Source organism: Alligator mississippiensis, chromosome 7 (assembly GCF_030867095.1).
Source record: "Alligator mississippiensis isolate rAllMis1 chromosome 7, rAllMis1, whole genome shotgun sequence".
Lineage (NCBI taxonomy): Eukaryota > Metazoa > Chordata > Crocodylia > Alligatoridae > Alligator > Alligator mississippiensis.
The window spans coordinates 4,447,249-4,466,892 of record NC_081830.1 but is presented as its reverse complement, the minus strand read 5'-3'; the positions used below and the strand labels follow the sequence as shown (position 1 = coordinate 4,466,892).

Below are 19,644 nucleotides of genomic sequence, written 5' to 3'. Positions count from 1 at the left end.
ACCCCAGCTGATAAAAGCCTGGCCAAATAAAAAGGACTTCTGGGAGATGTACAAGTTTGGGCTGTGATAAGCTGTCAGATGATCACCTATTCAATGACTTGCCCCACAAAGGAGCAGTTGCAGACATGGAATCAGCATCCAGAGTTTTTTTTTTGGCAGGTTTTTTTTAAGTAAGGACCAGCCCAGACAATGGATGGCTTGAGAATATCTGGTGTTGTGTCTTTCCAAGGGGTGGCCATTGTAGAGAAACTGGGTACCCCACCAGTAAATTGCTTTCTGCTCTATTCAACATTCACAGCTGTCTCCCATGGCAGGGAATGACGTGCACCATCCACAATGTGGGGTATCACAGGACAGATCTCTCTAGATGAACGCTGTTCATTTGCTCTCCCTCTAAAATATCCACTCCTGCCACCGTGGAAGGGAAAATCCTTGGCTAGATGAACCACTGATCCAACCCAGTATGGCACTGCTTATATTTGTATTATCATAACAATTTGTGGTGTGTTCCTTCTTATGTTTTGAGTGAAAGTGAGTGCAGTACTCAACCTTTTCATTTTTTTCCTCCTTTCTACAAGAGAGCCAAACTGCCATATCTTTACCACAGTGGTGCTCACCCTGGGGCTCTGGAGCCTACTCTGATGGGCCAGTGAGCTCAGAGAGCTTGCTGTGTATGTAAACCTGTGGCAGAAACCATGCTGATATGTTAGTGAGCTTACACTGCTGATGGGCTTCTCAGGCCAGATGCAGCCCATGGGCCACAAGTTGAGCACCACTACTCTAGCTCATGAGTTAGATTTTAAAGGAGGTGATATGTGGCTTTAGTGCCTAGCTTCTTAGACTATGCATGCCTGATGACTGTGAAGCTCAAGCTGAGCTGGGCCTACTTGCAAAAGTTAAAATACAAAATATTGGTGACACCTGAATAGTGCAAGAGGATGGAAATGTGTGGCTGAACCTTCTGAAAAGAAATAATGAGGCATCTCGTCCATCTTTTCTTACTATATTTGTGATGATTTTAAGCAGACTGCTATTGGTCTGGTATGTAACTGTGCAATCTCTGATAAATTAGTGTAGTATAGATTTTTTTGCAATTAGCTCATGTTTATGTGTTGGAGGAGATATTCTCCACATGGGCTTTGATAGGTGTCTCCTCCTGCTTTACTCTTGTAAATTGCCTTAATCTACCAAGAAAGATTCTTCAAAAATCTTGTCTTTTTCCAGGTTTTTAATAAATTTCCTGATACGTTCCAACTTAGTAGAAATTGGTAACCTCCTGTTACTGAGGAAGGTAATTCAATCAAAATTGGGGCTTTCTGATAACCAATAATGAACAGTTTGATTAACAGGATTTCCTATTAATTGTTGCTTGGGACTCTCTCTTGACTTACCCAACTACAAGAATTCTCTGAAGATGCTGAGCTAAATGATATAAAAGAGGAACAAAACAGCTAACAGGGTGCTCCTCCAGAATGAGAAATCACTCTGACAAAAACTGCTGCCATACCCAGTTGATCTAAGTGAATGGATCCACACCTTGAGAAGCTGAAAAGATAAAGACCACCTCTTTTGCCTGTAATGGCTGAGATACTATCCCTTTTACAGCTAAATCCTGGACTTTGCTTTGCTTTAGGCTCATTTAACAGGGAATACTCGTAGTAAAAAAAGCCTTTCTGTCATTCATTGAACGAGTTGTTGTGGCAATCCATTAACACTAATTGTGAATCCCATTTCTTCACTTAACAATGCCTAGGAAGACAAGTTTAGCACCTCAGGATGTTTTCAAGCTAATGTTTAGGCATCTAATGAGGTTCATTGTTGCTGGAATGGAGGTATTTTAGCTCACTTCTCCACAGTCTGGAGACCTGGGACCTGGTTTTGTCCCTTGGATTTGCATCGCTCTTTGCCTTTCAGTGCTAAGCAAAGTCATTCCTAATCCCCTTTACAGATCCAGTTTTGAATCCCATGGCCATCAAGGATGTCAGGAATTTAATGCTTGTTTCTTGAGCCCAACTCCAGGATTTGTCATGAAAGTGACCTCTCTTCCATGGGACTTGATTGCATCCAGATTTCTTGCTGCTTTTTCCAGTCCTGCCATGAAAAGAAAGGAAAGGGGAAATGGTGATCAAACTCATCAGTTTGTCCATAATGAGTAAAGAAACTTAACTCGGTGCTATCCTGTCCCAAACTTTCTGAAGGAAAAGAGAAAGAGAAGAAGTGTTTACTTTGATCATCTTTTAGGGAGTAAATTAACTAATTAGTCTCAGGGGTCTGAAGCAGGGGAGAGACACAAGAAACCCCATGCACCTGAACTTTTATAAATGAGAAGTAAAAGAAATTTGTCCATAGGGATGTCCTTACATTCTGCTGTATTCAATGCTGGTTTTATTTCTTTTTGTGTGTGTGTCTTCACTGTATTTTAGACTTTCCCTCATCAACGAGATGCTGAAGATCAGAGCATCATTTCTAGAGAGTCAGTTTGAAGTGATTAGGCTTTCAAGAGTATTGAGGAGAGACTCGTTGGTGTTGTAGATCATTGCTCCTCTTACAGTTCCAGCTACTGCTTCATTTAAGAGTCTAGAAAGCATTATCTCGGGCAGATCTGATTGCTGTTCACTTTATTTCTGTGTGTAAAATGAGCCAAAAACAACAGGAAAAAGGAAGGTGACTGAGATGTATAAGGAACAGAAACTTAAGATGGGAATGAGAACATTTGCAGAACGGTGATAACCACTAGCTGCCATTCTTAGGTATGATGGCTGTCGTATGTTTGGAGAAGCAGTGAGCAGACAGATGGACTAGATGATCTTGTGAAGTCTGTTCCAGGCCTGCTTTCTTATGCTGTGAGTAGGGCACCTGGGCAGCTTTGCAGATTTTTTTTTTACAGAGCATGACATGAGTGAGGTTTTCTCACCCGAGCAGATGAAAGGAGAGAAGCCCATTGCCATTCTTGTAGGAAACTTTGAAAGAAGCACTTAAGAAAAAAAATCCTCATGTGCTTCTCTTTGCACTGCAAGGTACAACAGGTGTTCTAGCATCCAAAGCTGATTTTAAGGAACCCCATGATTGCTTGTTTCTACCCCGCCTCATAGATTACCGAGGTCAGGTTCAGGATGGATAGTAATGAGAGTCAAGGGACTATCCTGTCCTGAGGAATTCATCTCTGGGAAAGGTATAGTGAGAAACAGATCTTTTGGAGGAGAGAAGGATTTGCAGAGATGCGTGGAAAGAATTGGAGCTCTTCTACATCCTGTTTGCAGACTGTACATTAGAGAAACATCTGTGTCTTGGACCCTATACAATGTCACACCTGTAAGTAGTACTTCTGCTTTGTGGTACAAAATCAAGTTGGCTGGGTTCAATAGGAGTCTTTCTCTTCATTTTCACCTTCTCTGGGTCACTCTTATAACACTGCCCTGCCCCTCAGACACTAAAATGAGTCATCCAATATATGTCCTCATTTAATGCATTGAGGGCAGTCAGCACTGAAGGGAAAAAGGAAGAAGCCAGGAATCATGCAAAGGAAATCATCCAAACTTGGAACTCATCAACATTGATACACCAGGCATCCACCCAAGACAAGAGTTTAAAATAACTCTAAAAAGAGGCTAGAAAACCTCCTGTTCACTTTATTGTGACAATCAACCAAATTGCAGCTCTCTAAGGTAAATTTCTCCATTACAGACTTCAATGCAGTTAAAAAATAGCCAGCCTAGCTACAGAGGACTGTTTCAGGTATGAGTTCTAGACAAGCTGCAGGAGTATGGAGCTCACCTGGGCTAATTTACTCTGCTCTCTATTTGAGTGCCTCAAGAGTGTCAACTTTGCTGTCTGCTACGCATCCAAGCACTAGGGAGAAGTCAGAGCCATTCCATTTTTTTCAGCACTGGGGCATCTGGTGTGAGATAGTAGCATGGAAGCTATTACTTGGGTAGGATTGGGTGTCAGTGATTCACTCCTTGGGAATCTGTCTTTCTGATTCTCTTTTTTTTAATTCTGTCTCTCCCCTTCATGCTGTTTGGTAGGTCATGGTGACAAGTTATGTCAAATAGTTGTGAAAGGTACTGGAACCAAACTCATTCTGAAAACCATTTTTCTATAGATTGTTATGCCCCAGTGTGCAAAAAGCTTTGTCCTTATGGCACAATTCTTATGTCTAAGAGCATATTTTTTATATATGGTTTCTCAGGGTGTGCCTTAAACGATGAATCACACCACCGTGAAGGAGTTCATCCTTCTGGGACTCGCCGATGACCACCGCTTGCAGGTCTTCCTCTTCCTGTTTCTCCTAATGACCTTCTCTTTGACTGTAACAGGCAACCTTGTCATCATCACAATCACCCTGGTGGATCGTCGCCTCCGCACTGCCATGTACTTCTTCATCAGGAACTTTGCCCTCTTGGAAATCTTCTTTTCCTCCACCATCATGCCCAGGTTCCTTTACAGTCTCCTGAAGGGTTGGAAAGCAATTCCCTTTGCCAGCTGTTTGCTTCAGAATTTTTTCTTTTTCTTCCTGGGCACTTGTGGCTTTTTCCATGTGGCTATGATGTCTTTTGACCGCTACATGGCCATTTGCTACCCCCTGCAATATGCCACCATCATGAACAGCAGAGCCTGTCTCCAACTGGTGCTGGGCTGCTGGGTAGTGAGTTTTGTCCTGATGTTTCCTCCAGGTGTTATTTTTGCCCAGTTGCCATTTTGTGGCCCCAATGTTATAAATCATTTCTATTGTGATGCTCCCCCACTGCTCCAACTTGTCTGTGCAGACACAAGAAATATGGAATTAATGTGCATCATTACCGCTGTCATTACCCTACTCAGTACATTAACAGTTACCATTGTTTCCTATAGTCGTATCATTTCTACCATTCTGCATATGCCCTCTTCCACCAGCAGGAGAAGAGCCTTCTCCACCTGTTCCGCTCACTTCATGGTGGTTGCCATTTTATATGGCACCTCCATCTTCACTTACATTCGACCAACTCAACGGGGTGGCCAGAAGTATGACAAAATCACTTCACTTTCTTATACGGTGGTGACCCAAGTCTTTAATCCTTACATCTACTCACTGAGGAACAAGCAGGTGAAAGAGGCCCTGAAAGATGCCTGGAATAGGAGGGTTTCTAAAATGCAGCTTTCATAAGGTAGGAGCATTCAACACTGCAGGATTTGAGTCCACCTGAACTGTCACTGCGATCATGGAAAATTGTCCATCAGATGAATATAGGACTTGAGTTATCTTCTTTATTAGGAATAATTGGAATCTGTATAACCAGCTTCATATATTCATCAACATTGTGGCAAGAAAAACATGAAATCCTTCATTGTAAGTTCTTATATAATATAGGCCATCTAGTATGCCCCACTACTCCAGTATTGTGCCAAAATATTTTTGCCCTGTGAAAGGGCTTCTCCCATAAAGGCATCCAGTTTTCATGCAAGAGCATCAAGAGATGGAGAATATACCAAGCCCCTGTTTTTTATGATCCATCATTTAGTCACTGTTAGGTAGCTATTGCATAATGAAGTGTAGGTTGCTCTCATTTCCTCCATACTCTCTCACCTTTTCAGAAGGGTTATAGGCTTATACCCAGCCTTGTTTTTCTGTAGGTACTCTACTACCAGCATCTGAGCTAGGGGTTTGAAAGCCAGTTTGGGTTTGGCTTTACTATGCCAGTCACTGCTACATGTCCCCAATATTGCAGGGAAAGTGGGATTTTTAATACCTTTCTGATTTGAGTATTTTGGAATACAGTTCTTTTATGTTTTGTTGCACATCCGAGACCTACGTCTTCTCTTCTTTGGCCCTGATTCCTTTCTTGCTTGTTTACTTCATATGGCCCTTTACATCAGGGAGGATGGTGAAATGGGCCCGGGTGGGGAATAAAGAATAGAGTCCCTGATTCCAGGGCCCGTTGCAATGGTGATAGACATTAGCAAGAAGGAACAAGAGGAGAGGAGAGGGGAGTACGAGGGCAGGGGAAGCTGTGGACCACCAAACCATGTGGCACCCACAAGGACAGCCCAGACTGAAGAAGGAGAGCATTGGGAACCTGAAAGCCATGAGGAGACCAGCACTACAGAACAGGTAAGAAATAAGAAGGTAAGAAACAATGGGTCCCTTGGGACTCAGAGCGGGGGGGCAGCAAAGGCACCAGTCGCAGGGCTCAAGTGCCTATATACTAATGCTAGGAGCATGGGGAACAAGCAGGATGAATTAGCGCTCCTGCTTGCACTAAACACCTATGACTTAGTGGGGCTAACAGAGACCTGGTGGGATTCATCCCATGACTGGGCGGTACATATTGAGGGCTATAGATTGTATAGAAAGGACAGGTCGGGGAAGAAAGGGGGGGGGTTGCACTTTATGTCAGTGAACAATATACATCAACCCTCATCAAGACAGAATCCGAGGTTGAGGAAGTAGAAGGATTGTGGGTTAGGCTACATGGGGGGCAAGGAGAAAGCGATTTGGTGGTAGGGGTCTGCTACAGACCCCCACACCAAGGGGAAGAAATAGATGCGGGGCTCCTGAGGCAACTCTCGGAGACCATAAAAGCTAAAGAGGCGGTAGTCATGGGGGACCTAAACTACCCGGACATCTGCTGGGAGACGCAGACAGCAAGGTCCCATCGCTCACGCAGGTTTCTAACCTGTATACAGGACCTCCACCTGACACAGGAGGTGCATGGTCCCACTAGGGGGAACGCCATACTGGATCTGGTATTGGCAACAGGAGATGACATGATAGGGGACCTCCAGATCGGTAGCCATTTGGGAGACAGTGATCACCTTATAATAGAATTCAACATAAGACGGCGAGTGGGTAAGGTAACTAGTAGGGTGAAAGTGCTAGACTTTAGGAAAGCTGATCTCAATGCACTCAGGCGATTAGTCAAGGAAGCACTGCAGAGTAGGAGTTTTGAAGGGATGGGTGCCCAAGAAGGGTGGCTGTGCCTGAAGGAAACGATCCTTCGGGCACAAAGCAAGACGATCCCTGAGCGAGGCAAAAAAGGGAAAGGGGCCAGGAGGCTTCCATGGCTGACCAGAGAAATCCAGGGCAGCCTAAGGGCCAAAAGGGGAGCACATAAAAAGTGGAAACAGGGTGAGATCATTAAAGATGAATATACCTCCTCTGCTCGTGCTTGTAGGGAGGCAGTTAGGCGGGCCAAAGATACCATGGAGCTGAGGATGGCAACCCAAGTAAAAGACAACAAAAAATTGTTTTTTAGATATATTGGGAGTAAAAGGAAGGCCCAGGGAGGAATAGGACCCCTGCTAAATGGGCAGAAACAATTGGTGACAGATAGGGGGGACAAGGCTGAACTCCTCAACGAGTTCTTTGCCTCAGTGCTCCTAAGTGAGGGGCACGACAAGTCTCTCACTGGGGTTGTAGAGAGGCAGCAGCAAGGCGCCAGACTTCCATGTGTAGACCCTGAGATGGTGCAGAGTCACTTGGAAGAACTGGATGCCTTTAAATCGGCAGGCCCGGATGGGCTCCATCCGAGGGTGCTGAAGGCACTGGCCGACATCACTGCAGAGCCACTGGCGGGAATATTCGAACGCTCGTGGCGCACGGGCCAAGTCCCGGAGGACTGGAAAAGGGCTAACGTGGTCCCCATTTTCAAAAAGGGGAGGAAGGAGGACCCGGGCAACTATAGGCCAGTCAGTCTCACCTCCATCCTTGGTAAAGTCTTTGAAAAAATTATCAAGGCTCACATTTGTGAGAGCCCAGCAGGGCAGATTATGCTGAGGGGAAACCAGCACGGGTTTGTGGCGGGCAGATCGTGCCTGACCAATCTAGTCTCTTTTTATGACCAGGTTACGAAACGCCTGGACATAGGAGGAGGGGTGGATGTTGTATACTTAGACTTCAGGAAGGCCTTCGATACGGTATCCCACCCCATACTGGTGAACAAGTTAAGAGGCTGTGATGTGGATGACTACACAGTCCGGTGAGTGGTGAATTGGCTAGAGGGTCGCACCCAAAAAGTCGTGGTGGATGGGTCGGTCTCAACCTGGAAGGGTGTGGGCAGTGGGGTCCCGCAGGGCTCGGTCCTTGGACCGATACTCTTTAATGTCTTCATCAGCGACTTGGACGAGGGAGTCAAATGTACTCTGTCCAAGTTTGCAGATGACACAAACCTATGGGGAGAAGTGGACACGCCGGAGGACAGGGAACAGCTGCAGGCAGACCTGGATAGGTTGGACAAGTGGGCAGAAAACAACAGGATGCAGTTCAACAAGGAGAAATGCAAAGTGCTGCACCTAGGGAGGAAAAATGTCCAGAACACCTACAGCCTAGGGAATGACCTGCTGGGTGGCACAGAGATGGAAAGGGATCTTGGAGTCCTAGTGGACTCCAAGATGAACATGAGCCGGCAGTGTGACGAAGCCATCAGAAAAGCCAATGCCACTTTATCGTGCATCAGCAGATGCATGACGAATAGGTCCAGGGAGGTGATACTTCCCCTCTATCGGGCGCTGGTCAGACCGCAGTTGGAGTACTGTGTGCAATTCTGGGTGCCACACTTCAAAAAGGATGCGGATAACCTGGAGAGGGTCCAGAGAAGGGCCACTCGTATGGTCAAGGGCCTGCAGACCAAGCCCTACGAGGAGAGACTAGAGAAACTGGACCTTTTCAGCCTCCACAAGAGAAGGTTGAGACGCGACCTTGTGGCTGCCTATAAGTTCATCACGGGGGCACAGAAGGGAATTGGTGAGTATTTATTCACCAAGGCGCCCCTGGGGGTTACAAGAAACAATGGCCACAAGCTAGCAGAGAGCAGATTTAGACTGGACATAAGGAGGAACTTCTTCACAGTTCGAGTGGCCAGGGTCTGGAACGGGCTCCCAAGGGAGGTGGTGCTCTCCCCTACCCTGGGGGTCTTCAAGAGGAGGTTAGATGAGTATCTAGCTGGGGTCATCTAGACCCAGCACTCTTTCCTGCTTTATGCAGGGGGTTGGACTCGATGATCTATTGAGGTCCCTTCCGACCCTAACTTCTATGAATCTATGAAACTTTGGGTTCTTGCCCCTGGTATTGAAGGTTTTTACTCAGTGGGAGCATCTACACATTATCCTATGGCAATGCTGTTACTTCATTGTGCCTTAGTATTTCCTTTTAGATGATATAGGGTAATGTGTAGACATGCCCAGTGATTCTTTAATGCAAAACACTCTTTGGGAGAAGAGGCGAAGGTTTTCCACCTCATTGGGCCACAGAACGAGACTCATTCTTTCATGTTTTCCTGCTCAACTCAAGACTCGTTCACTCTTCTCTGCCCAAGGCCCAGCAAAACTCAAGGGATGAAGGCGGCTCTCAGCTCTACTTGTCTAATGGGCTGATATTTAGGGTAATGTCTATGCTTCCTTAACTGGAAAGGGGAATCTCTTTCCTGAGTGGGACAAATATGTTCTGGACAAGAAGACCCTAGGTTCTAAGACATTTAGTGGACAGAAAAAGACTAGGTTTTTATGTATCGGTAACTAATCTTGTTCAGATTAGAGCAGTAACAATTGCAAAATGTTCCTATTATAATTTTTCAGCTTTTGATTGCTGAAATTGTCTACATTTCAAGGCTATCACCATGCAACAGCAGCAGCAAGGAAATCAATATTATTAACTATTCCTCTTCTTATTATTATTATCATGGTTTCTTTGTAAAACAAGTAGTTCTAGGCTTAAAGTATGTTTGTCCTACTAGTTATGATGCTTTTTATGCATGTCTTTTTTAAAAAAAGGACATGCACTTTCCAACAGTTGATGGGGAGTGTGGTGGGAGATATGAACATGACACAAGTTCTTGTTTATTTAGATGATATTATGGTGTTTGGCAAAACCCTTGAAGAGCATGAGGAAAACTGGTAAAAGTTCTAGACAGACTAGAAACTGCGAGGCTCAAGCTGGCACTGGACAAATGTAAATTTTACTAAACCTCTGTTACGTATGTGGGCTATGTAGTTTCCCAAGAAGGAATAAGCACTGACCCTGACAAGATACAGGTAGTGATGAAATGGCCACGGCCCCAGAACTACCGATATCTCAAAAGGTTCCTTGGTTTTACTGGTTACTCTTAGTGATTTGTCCAAGATTATGCTGTATAAGCAAGGCTGCTAAATGAACTAACACAAGGCTACCAGACAGGGAGACACCAGCGTCTTGGCAAAACCCCCCCGACCTGAGGTGGCACTCCCCTCCACAGCAGTTCTGCACCATCCATTGGACCTGTTTGGGTGTCATTGGACTGAACAGTGAGAGAAGGCTTGCTAAACCCTGACGATACAGCTTGACTGAGTGCCTGTGGTAGCCTACACTGATCTGGCTAATCCCTATGTGTTACACATCGATGCCAGTCTTGAAGGTCTGGGGGCAGTACTTTATCAAGAGCATAAGGGAACCAAAAGGCCTATTGTGTTTGCCAGTTGGAGCCTCACACCTGGTGAAATGAGGTATCCAGTTCACAAGCTGAAATTTCTAGCCCTAAAGTGGGCAATTACTGAAAAATTCAAAGACTGTTTTTATGGGACAAAATTCACTTTGTGGACAGACAACAATCCCCTCACCTAAATCCTAACCAGTGCCAAACTAGATGCCACCGGACATCGGTGGGTGGCAGCCCTATCAGATTACCAGTTTAGTCTGTGCTATAGAGCTGAGCGATGAAATGCAGATGCCCTCTCCCAGTGCCTGGACTGTGACCTAGGAGGGCTCAGAAACTCTTTAGAAGACAGCATTACTGATTGTGTAGCAGAGGTACTTGGTTTACCCCCAGCAGGTGTTCCAGTAGCCCTAGTGGATTACATCGCTCTGAGCCAATCGACTTTGCCCCAAATGAGTGTTAAAAAACAGAGAGAGGCCCAGAGACAAGACCCAGAGACTAGTGAGGTCTTAGAACAAAGACAGGGTGGTGCCATTGGGCCCGGGAATGGGCCTAACACATTGCAGGGCAGGCTGTTCATATGAGAATAGGGCTGGCTCCAAGTGATAAATGGAGTTCTGTATCGGGTCGTCACTGGGTCCCTGGGAGGCAGAACCCAGCTTGGCCTGATGTGTAGCCCTTCTGAGTATAGCCAGGACCCTGACTGATAGCCAGACCAGCCCGATGCTGCCCAAAGGTGCAGAGCCTGGGCTGGGTCGTGACATGCAGCACAGGCAGTGCTGGGGCTGAGGTGGCCGGGGCCGTTCCACAGCCCAGGGCCTCTGTCAGCAGTGGGTCCTGAGCACCCAACAGCTGCTGCTGCTGTGGGAGAGGGGCTGTGCACCCTGTGGGGGACCCACCCCTCCCAAGAAGCAGCCCTCACCCCAACACAACCCCCACACCCACAGCCCCCCAACACACCCACAGTCTCCTCGTACAAAATTCCCCCCGCCCCCACGACCTTACCTACCAGGGACGGTACCTGGGTCCGGGTCACACCACAGCCTTCCCCACTTCTATTTGCCCAGCATGGTGCTGGGGCAGTAAGAAAAGAGGGCAACCATAGAGACCATGGTGTTCCTGGACTATGCCGTGTCCTACTTTTTCTCCATGGGTTTCTTTTTGATATCTGGATTCCCAGGTATCAAACTTAGAGCTTGCACTGCAAATATGCATTTCCCACTATGCCTGTTTGTGACATCTCAAACTGCTTTAAGACACCTTAACAGGCACATGTGCGCTTGTCTGGATGCACCCTTTCTGCCTTTCTGTCCATTGCCCCTTCACATCTCATCTGGTTCATGTGCTTATTTTTAATTTTCCTTTTTTTTTTTAAAGTCTCTACATATGGTTGGCAACACACAAGTTAAGAAGGCAGCAGATTTATTTATTGTTAATTTGGTTTTACTAATTTTCCTGGTATATCCAATTAAAAACATATATTTTTTAGTGATTGTTTTTTCCAGAAGTTGGGCCAGAAGGAGTGATGGAGTTCATCCCTTTGTTCCTCACCAATGATAGCCATTTAGAGACCATCCTGTTCATGGTTCTCCTCTTCATTTTCCTCTTGATCCTGCCTAGAAACCTCAATCATTGTCACTGTCATCTTGGTTGACCACTGCTTTCTACTGAAGCATCATTACCATTATCCTTTGCATCCCCTCTTCTTCAGGCAATAAGGGCTTTTCCACCTGCTCTGCTCACCTCATCATGGTCACAATACTGTACTGCAGTGCTATTTTCAGAGACATCTGGCCAGGACAGAGGGCTGTGAAGAGATTTTAACAAAACAGTTCCCTTTATTCTGTGATGACCCAGTTGTTCAACCCCTACATTACTGAAACAAGCAAGTAAAATAATCTAAAAGAGATCTCTTCAGCAAAGCATTTTCTCAGTTGAACTGGACACAGCAAATAAAGAGAGCAACGAACTCCACGCAAAACTTTGTTGTTCTCTGTGATGGGGTGTAGGTTACATGAAGAGATGGAACAGAAACTGGCCTGATCATCAGGAGTTGTAGTCAATGCGGGGTTTTCTTTTGAATTCAGTGGGCCTGGCATTTCATCCTTGCTGATTAGATCCCTTGAATTTCCTATTAAAGCCTGACTTTCGACATGCCTACATGGTTTTTTTCATCCTCTCTCTTTTCAGAAAAGTTCTCCAATAAAGTGACTGAAGAGAAGACTAAAAAAAGCCAAGCTCTCCTTGAGACACTATTGTGTGACTTGAGGGTAAGAGTAGAATTTGTGCCAGACACATGGCTATTTGGGGCATCTTCAGTAAATACAAAGGACATTTTTGTTTGTAGTGAGATTCATTCTTATGTGCCAACATCAATTCTGTTGGAGAGGCAATGGTGGTTCCTGTATAGGTAAATCTTTGAGGTAGCTCAGAGTAGGCAATGTGGTGGGCCAATAGGGGGTGGTCCTGTGCTAAGCCACCTGCATCACTGTGCCCAACCAGAAACCACACTTCAGTTGCCTCCCCTGGGGTGCCTCCATCCAGCCAACCCTCTTCCAGGAGCACACCCGCAAGCCTGGGGTAACCTTTGCCACCACCCGGGCTTTGGTCTTTGTTAGGGCTCTGTGCAGCCTGGGCTACACAGACCCTGTAGACCTTGGGGGTGCTTAGCCCCATTGCGGTATCTTGGGGTGCTTCTGTTAGCTTGCCGCATTCAAAAGTAGCTTCCTCTACAGAAGAACAGTAAAAATCCACACCCACCTTAGCTAGTTGAGCCAAGGAAGCTATAACAGCTGTCTGACCCCTCTCCCCACAGGAATCCGCAGCCAGCTCACTGCATGCAGGTAGCCTTTTATTGTTCAGGGAGAGCGAGAATGGGATGGATATAGAGCAAAGAGATTTTAGAGGAAGCACCTTAAGCAAAACAGAAGGGGTTCAAGGACCCTTTGAATATGCAGCTAAACTACATATCCCTAATATACTAGCTAAATTTCAGGTAAGTTACCAACTTATACACCCAGAGGGTAGGAGAGCTCAGGAGGCACATCTTTCTGTGTGAGTGAGTTCCAAAATGACCGACTGTCCTCTTCCCAAAATGCCTCTCGCAGGACAAAGGAAGAGTGATGAACTATATTTTCAAAATGCTTTATAATTATGCTGAGCTCCACTTTATCATAAGTTTACTATAGCTACTTTTATAATTGTGCTGTTGAGACCCTTAAGATAAGTATGGGGTCCCGATGCTTTGAAAGTAAAAAAAAAAAAAGAATTAAAAGTTTGAAGCATGTTTCCAGTTTGGGTTTCTAAAGAAAACAGATGAAAGGATGTATAAGCTCTAAGATAACCAGTACAAGTTATGAAAAAATAAATTATAATAAAATACATGATAAAATGATAGTAAAAGCTATGGTAAAGACATTTGGTATTAATATTGATTCACGTAAAGCCATATAGTGAGTGGTTGTTCCATTCCATTATTTTGTTGCATACATCACAACAGAGCTCTCTCTGGGACTGGTGAAGTATCATTCTAGGTCTTGCTAACTGGTTCTTGTCATTATAAAATTAATCAATAAACTGTTTGAGCTGTGTCACTTTGGTCCCTTCAACCCTCCACCAGGAAATAAAATCCCTAACACTCAAAAATGGTCATGATACCTTTTTTCAAACATCTGTCTAGGTTCAGATTTTAAGACTGGAACACATGAACTGTTATTTACTGGAGTGCACTACTGGTTTGTCACCTAGCTTAGTGTCATGGCGGAGAAGGGATGCAGAGGGGGTGGGTGAACATGGCACATCCAGATTTTTCCATACCCTGCTCCTCTTCCACTACCATATTCCAGAAGTCAGAGGCATAAGGCAGTGCTGATTCAGACCCTGCACCCCCATCTGTCATCCTGAAAACCTACTGACGCACCCTCCCTGCCATAAAGAAAGACCCTCACAGCAGGTCAGTACCATGATCCCCATTTTACAGTTAGGGGAATCAGGCCACTGAAAGAAGGGCAACAAGGAGTCGAAGGAGAGAGACAGGAATAAATCTCAGGGACATCTGGGTTGCATTCCAGTGAGCTATCCAATTGACCTTGCTTAAGGAGGAAAGTTTTGGCAAGAGATTTCAAAACCCATGTAGCAAAAAATTAGTCCTGTCTTCTTGTGGGGGAAAAGTCAAGGGATTGAGCTTTATTTTGCTTTGTTTAGAAAGCCTTCTGCAAACTCTGTTAACCTAATTGCTCTCCAGGGACAGAGACAATGTGAAGGAGGCACTGTATATTACAATTCTTATAAACAGGACCTTTACCAAGGAGGATTTATTTGCTGAGGGAAACCACCTACATTTTTCTGCGTTCTGTTTGCCCTAATAAGTGTTTGCATCGTCCACTGTCCACATCTCCAGATCGGTAAGTACCATCCTATGGGCTTGATTATTACCAGCAGTGATCTGAAACTAGAGCTGGAAACTTTAGTAGCATCAGTATTGACTTTGAGTTGCTTTACCTCAGCTGAGAAAAAGATATGAGTCGATAAGTCTGAGTATGTAAAGCCTAGCTTTCAAATATGCTTTGCTTCAGCTCACAGGAAGTCTTGTGCACTGAACAGCAAGCAGAATATGAAGCCACAATGTGTGAGGGAAAATAAAACTTCCAAATTTGCAAGGACTTTGGGAAAATAGAAACCTCATAATTACAGCCTAACAATACAGACAACAATGATATAGTGACTGCTTTTGAGGTAGGATGCAGAAGGAGAGGGCAAAATAGGTAGGGAAACTAGCTGGCAGCTGCAATCCAAACTTCCCCAGTTCTGTTCTGGGGCTGGTAGAAAATCAGGATAAAATTAGTGAGAGCATAAATTGTTTCTGCATTGTATTTTTTCTCTCTCTGTCTGGCTAGTTATTCCCTTTGCATGATGCACTTCCTTCTAGGTGTGCCAGAAAAGAAAACGATGACTTCCAAATGTGTTTGTTAAGCACCCCTCACACTCAAGTTTACTGTTATCATCCTCATACTTTTTGATAAGCTGGGCCATATTCTAATAGTATTTCTACATTTGTTTCAATTGATTTTTCTTCCTGATAAGCCATAAATGTCTAACTAAGCTGCCACGACATTAAAACATTCACTTTAGCACATTCATACAACATGAATGTAATAGAAGTTTCTGTGTTGTTGTCTCAATTTGCACTGAGAACTAGGAAAATTATTCCGGCCGTGTAGTTATTCAGGGCTGTTAGATAAAGTGCCTAAGAGGAAGGTGAAATGTAATAGAACAGAGGGAGCACAGAAGAAAAAAGTCATGTCCAACAGTGTCTTGATACATACTATTTAAACTGGCTCCATTCATGTGTAATCATAGGAAAACTTAAGATCCTTTTTGCCCTTTCTTTCCTTTGGCTGCATACAATTTCTCTCCTTCCATTGATATATCATTTATGTATCTGTCCTGATCCATGCCTGTGGTTCCAGCTGCCCTGATCTGTCTCTTCACCATATCCATAGCAGCTATGTAGACCAAACTTCATTAGGATGTTGAGTCCAATTATCTTAACAATCAGTACTCATACACTGTGTCCTTATATCTTGTTTTCACAAGGTATCTGTGCTGTCTAACTGGTTTCAGTTGTGTTTTTTCTCTTAAGGGGAGGCAGAAGCAATGAACCATACAACCGTAGTGGAGTTCATCCTCTTGGGTCTGACCAGCGACCGCCATTTAGAGATTCTCCTTTTTGTAGTTCTCCTCATTGTCTTCCTCTTTATCTTGTTCGGAAACCTCACTGTCATCACGATCACTCTGGTTGACTGTCAGCTTCAAACCCCGATGTACTTCTTCCTCCGGAATTTCTCTCTACTGGAGATCTGCTTCACCTCTACCTTCATGCCCAGGACTCTCTACAGCCTCCTGATGTCAAGAAAAGGTATTTCCCTCCCCAGCTGTTTCATGCAATTATTGTTGCTCTACTGCTTTGGCTCCTCTACATATTTCCATTTGGCTCTAATGTCTCTTGACCGTTACATGGCTATCTGCCACCCACTGCATTATGCCACCATCATGAACAGCAGGCGCTGTGTTCAGCTGGTGCTGTGCTGTTGGGCAGTGGGGTTCTTCATCCTCTTTCCTCCCACAGTCATGATTGTCTTGTTGCCGTTCTGTGGGCCCAACCTCATAAACCACTTCTACTGTGACATAGCCCCATTGCTCCAGCTCTCCTGCACAGACACACACCTCATTGAACTCATGGTATTTTTTGCAGCTATCATTATTGTACTTGGAACTTTATCAGTGTCTGTTGTTTCCTATGGCCGCATCATTGCCACCATCATGCGCATCCCTTCTTCATCGAGCCAGAAGAAAGCTTTCTCCACCTGCTCTGCTCACCTCATAGTGGTTGTCATATTTTACAGCGCTTCCATCATCAGATATGTCCGGCCCTCTCAGCGGGGTGGGAGAGATTTTGACAAAAATATTTCTTTCCTCTATTCAGTGGTGACCCAGCTGTTCAACCCCTACATCTATGCTCTCAGGAATAAGCAAGTCAGAGAGGCCCTCAGAGGTAAGGCCTTTTCTAAATGGTCTAATGCTATTGTAAATTCCAAGGCATGAATACTCTGGACATATATAATCATTGGATTCCTCCCACTTGTATGCTGCTTGAATGTGAGGCAGTGGTGCACAGGATAAAATTTCAATAGACCTAGATTATTAATTTTACAAACTCAAAAGGCAGCAGGAGAACTTTTAGTGTCACCTTCTGTGTAATACAGGTTATAGAAGTGTGCTCAGAATAACTTACCAAGTTATTCATGTATGATTAAAGCATATCTTCCCAAAAGGAACTTGAGGTCACTGAGAAATTCACCACTTACTGTAATAGGGTCAAGATTTCAACACTCTTTATTTTAGTTCCCATTCCCTTTCTTTAAAAGTGCATTCATAATTGGCTTTCAGAGCTTTGCCAATCACTGCTGACCTGTTCGGAAAGTTTTCCCAGTGTATTTGACTGAAAAGAGGAGAAGGAAACATTTTTTTTTGCATGAGACTCAACAGTTGCTAGTCTGAGAAAGCACTGACATTGGTATCAGACACATGGTTTCTATAATTCTGTCTGGACACACAAAAGCTTCTGGATTTGGCATGGGAAAGCAACAACCACTATTCTCTCTGCATTCACAAAACCTGTCACCTTATCAACGAAGGATATCAGACTGCATAAGATCAATTTGTTGTGGACAAAACCTTGTTGGGTTTTCTTTGCCAGCTTCAATGAGAAGCTACAAGAATAGAGTGTCCAAGTCCCACTGAAACTGAATGAGTTTTGTCTGTCTGGGTCTCTGAAACTCATCTGTGTAATTTCTTTCTGATTCACCTTTTTCTTATTACCAATTCAATGCCTGTATATTTATTTTTATGTTGTTCGCCCAATTCATGTCAGCCTAATTATTTATGCATAAATAGAATCTATCTTAAAACATAGAGTTGAAGGACTTTTCATTGACTTTTTAGTAGGCATCACATTAAAGGAAAGCTCTACTTCGGAAATTTACTAGTCCTTAGCTGGTTAGCCCATTGAGACCTCTCTAAAAATGATGTGGTCTTTATCTTGGATGTACTGACAGATATGCAGAATATCTTTATCTGTGACTATTTTAATATCTATCTATATGGATATTTTACTCTGTGTTTCCTTTTCAGATGTTAAGAACAGTAGGAAAAAGAATACAAAGAATCCAAGACAACCAATAAAAAGGTTTCAGAGTGCTAAGCTAAATGTGGAGATTCCTATTTTCCATCACTAGCTGCAGCCACTTCACTTCGGGTTTATAGCACGTTCCTTTAAGACTGGGCGATGAGTTATTGCCATGATCCATAAACTGATTTAGCTAATTCTGCTTTCCAAATCCCAAAAGGTTTCAGATTCTCTGACTGCGTCCAGACAAGTGTGGCCATGCAGTATGTGGGGCCGCAGACACATCTACAATGTCACATACTGCACCTTCACTGTTCTCCACACTGCAAGGGGTGTAGCAAAACCCACAGTTTTTCTTTTTTTTTTTCTTTTAAAATGCATTCCCTCCCCTTCCCCAATCATTTCTGACTTTTTCTCTCCCTCTCTATTCCCTATAGATAAGTATAAGTAAGCTAAGATGTAGGATAAGCTTTAACATTTTATTTTAGGTAGTAAGTTTTATTTTTCTCTCCCCTCTTTGCAAATAAGTGCCCTGCTATTTTGATATAGATAGTCACTGTTTTATAAGTGACAATTATTATGTTTTGTATTGATTTTTTTTTTTTTTTTTACTGCTTTTATATTGTGTGATTACTGTTTTAGACCTATATATGTAAGTTAGCATAAGTCATGTCAAGTTTCCATCTTGTAATGTCAAGCTTCCATCCAGTCCCCAGGCCCGGTTGTGTAACCAATGACTCATACTACCCTTCCTATGTAACTTGGTTCCTGAATGAATGGGGATGAATGAGGGTGCTTGAGAGACAATGGCAGTGGGTCTAAAAATAGCTCCTTCTGAATGACTGAACCATCAACACCAATACCTGGACCAACGACCCAGCCATTGGAACCACCCTCAGCATTCAAGAAACAAAAGATGAGGCAACTCACCATTGTGCCAAGGCTACACATGCTCAATAAGTACATCCAGAACCCTTTGGAACAGGACTGACCTTGCCTGGACAGACCCTCCCCATATGAGATCAGAAGTAGTCTGCCCCATAAAAAGGGGTAGTGAAGACTGACTCCTTAGGAACTCCATTTCCATCTGGACCAGACCAGCTCCACGTCACACTGCCTATCCACCCCAGAGGCCCTGCCAGTGACCCCCCTCTGGACAACACTGAGCTGAAGGAGACCCCGACTGGCCACCGAGGACCCACTTTCAGCCTGGGATAGGTAGATATCACCTGCATATTTCCTCCTCCAATTTGGACTCTATCTCTCTCCTCCTGTACTTCAGCCCCTGCACCAAGCCTCTTTAACCCCTGCTGCCATTGTCTGTGTGTGTATCTGTGTGTGTGTGGCAAAAGAATCAAGAAAATATTGTGTCGTCATCTCCCCTTTTCAATAAAACCCCTGTCATTTGTAACCCTGAGTTGGGTTGTGTTTTACTGAGCCCTGGTCCCTTCCCTATCTCAAATTCTGGTCTCTGTCTCTCTCCCTCTTGGCTCTTAGCCCTGTTCCCACCACTTTTTGCTGCCTCTGCCCCTTTTCTGCAGGCTCTCAGCCTCGCTTCCGCCACCTTTTGCCTCC

The 19,644-nt window shown here is 44.3% G+C and overlaps 2 protein-coding genes across 2 annotated transcripts; both read left to right on the top strand.

The window, feature by feature from the left end:
* The first annotated feature begins 4,204 nt into the window (after positions 1-4,204).
* LOC132251515 (olfactory receptor 6E1-like) lies at positions 4,205-5,143 on the top strand. Its single transcript, XM_059731346.1, has one exon. The coding sequence runs from the start codon at positions 4,205-4,207 to the stop codon at positions 5,141-5,143; it is 939 nt and encodes a 312-aa protein (XP_059587329.1).
* Positions 5,144-11,492: 6,349 nt separating this feature from the next.
* On the top strand, positions 11,493-18,178 carry LOC102563934 (olfactory receptor 6C74). The gene is made up of 6 exons (XM_059731345.1): positions 11,493-11,562; positions 12,573-12,652; positions 13,198-13,377; positions 14,782-14,785; positions 16,024-16,935; positions 18,075-18,178. Exons 1-6 carry the CDS (start codon positions 11,493-11,495, stop codon positions 18,176-18,178), a joined length of 1,350 nt encoding a protein of 449 aa, XP_059587328.1.
* The last annotated feature ends 1,466 nt before the right edge of the window (positions 18,179-19,644 follow it).

Bases quoted from the DNA above. Each gene is read 5' to 3' on its own strand.
- LOC132251515 (XM_059731346.1), top strand. From the start codon at position 4,205: ATGAATCACACCACCGTGAAGGAGTTCATCCTTCTGGGACTCGCCGAT.
- LOC102563934 (XM_059731345.1), top strand. From the start codon at position 11,493: ATGGTGTTCCTGGACTATGCCGTGTCCTACTTTTTCTCCATGGGTTTC. The intron at 11,563-12,572 runs GTATCAAACTTA...CTCTCTTTTCAG, and splicing joins TTTGATATCTGGATTCCCAG to AAAAGTTCTCCAATAAAGTG. The intron at 16,936-18,074 runs GTAAGGCCTTTT...TTTCCTTTTCAG, and splicing joins AGTCAGAGAGGCCCTCAGAG to ATGTTAAGAACAGTAGGAAA.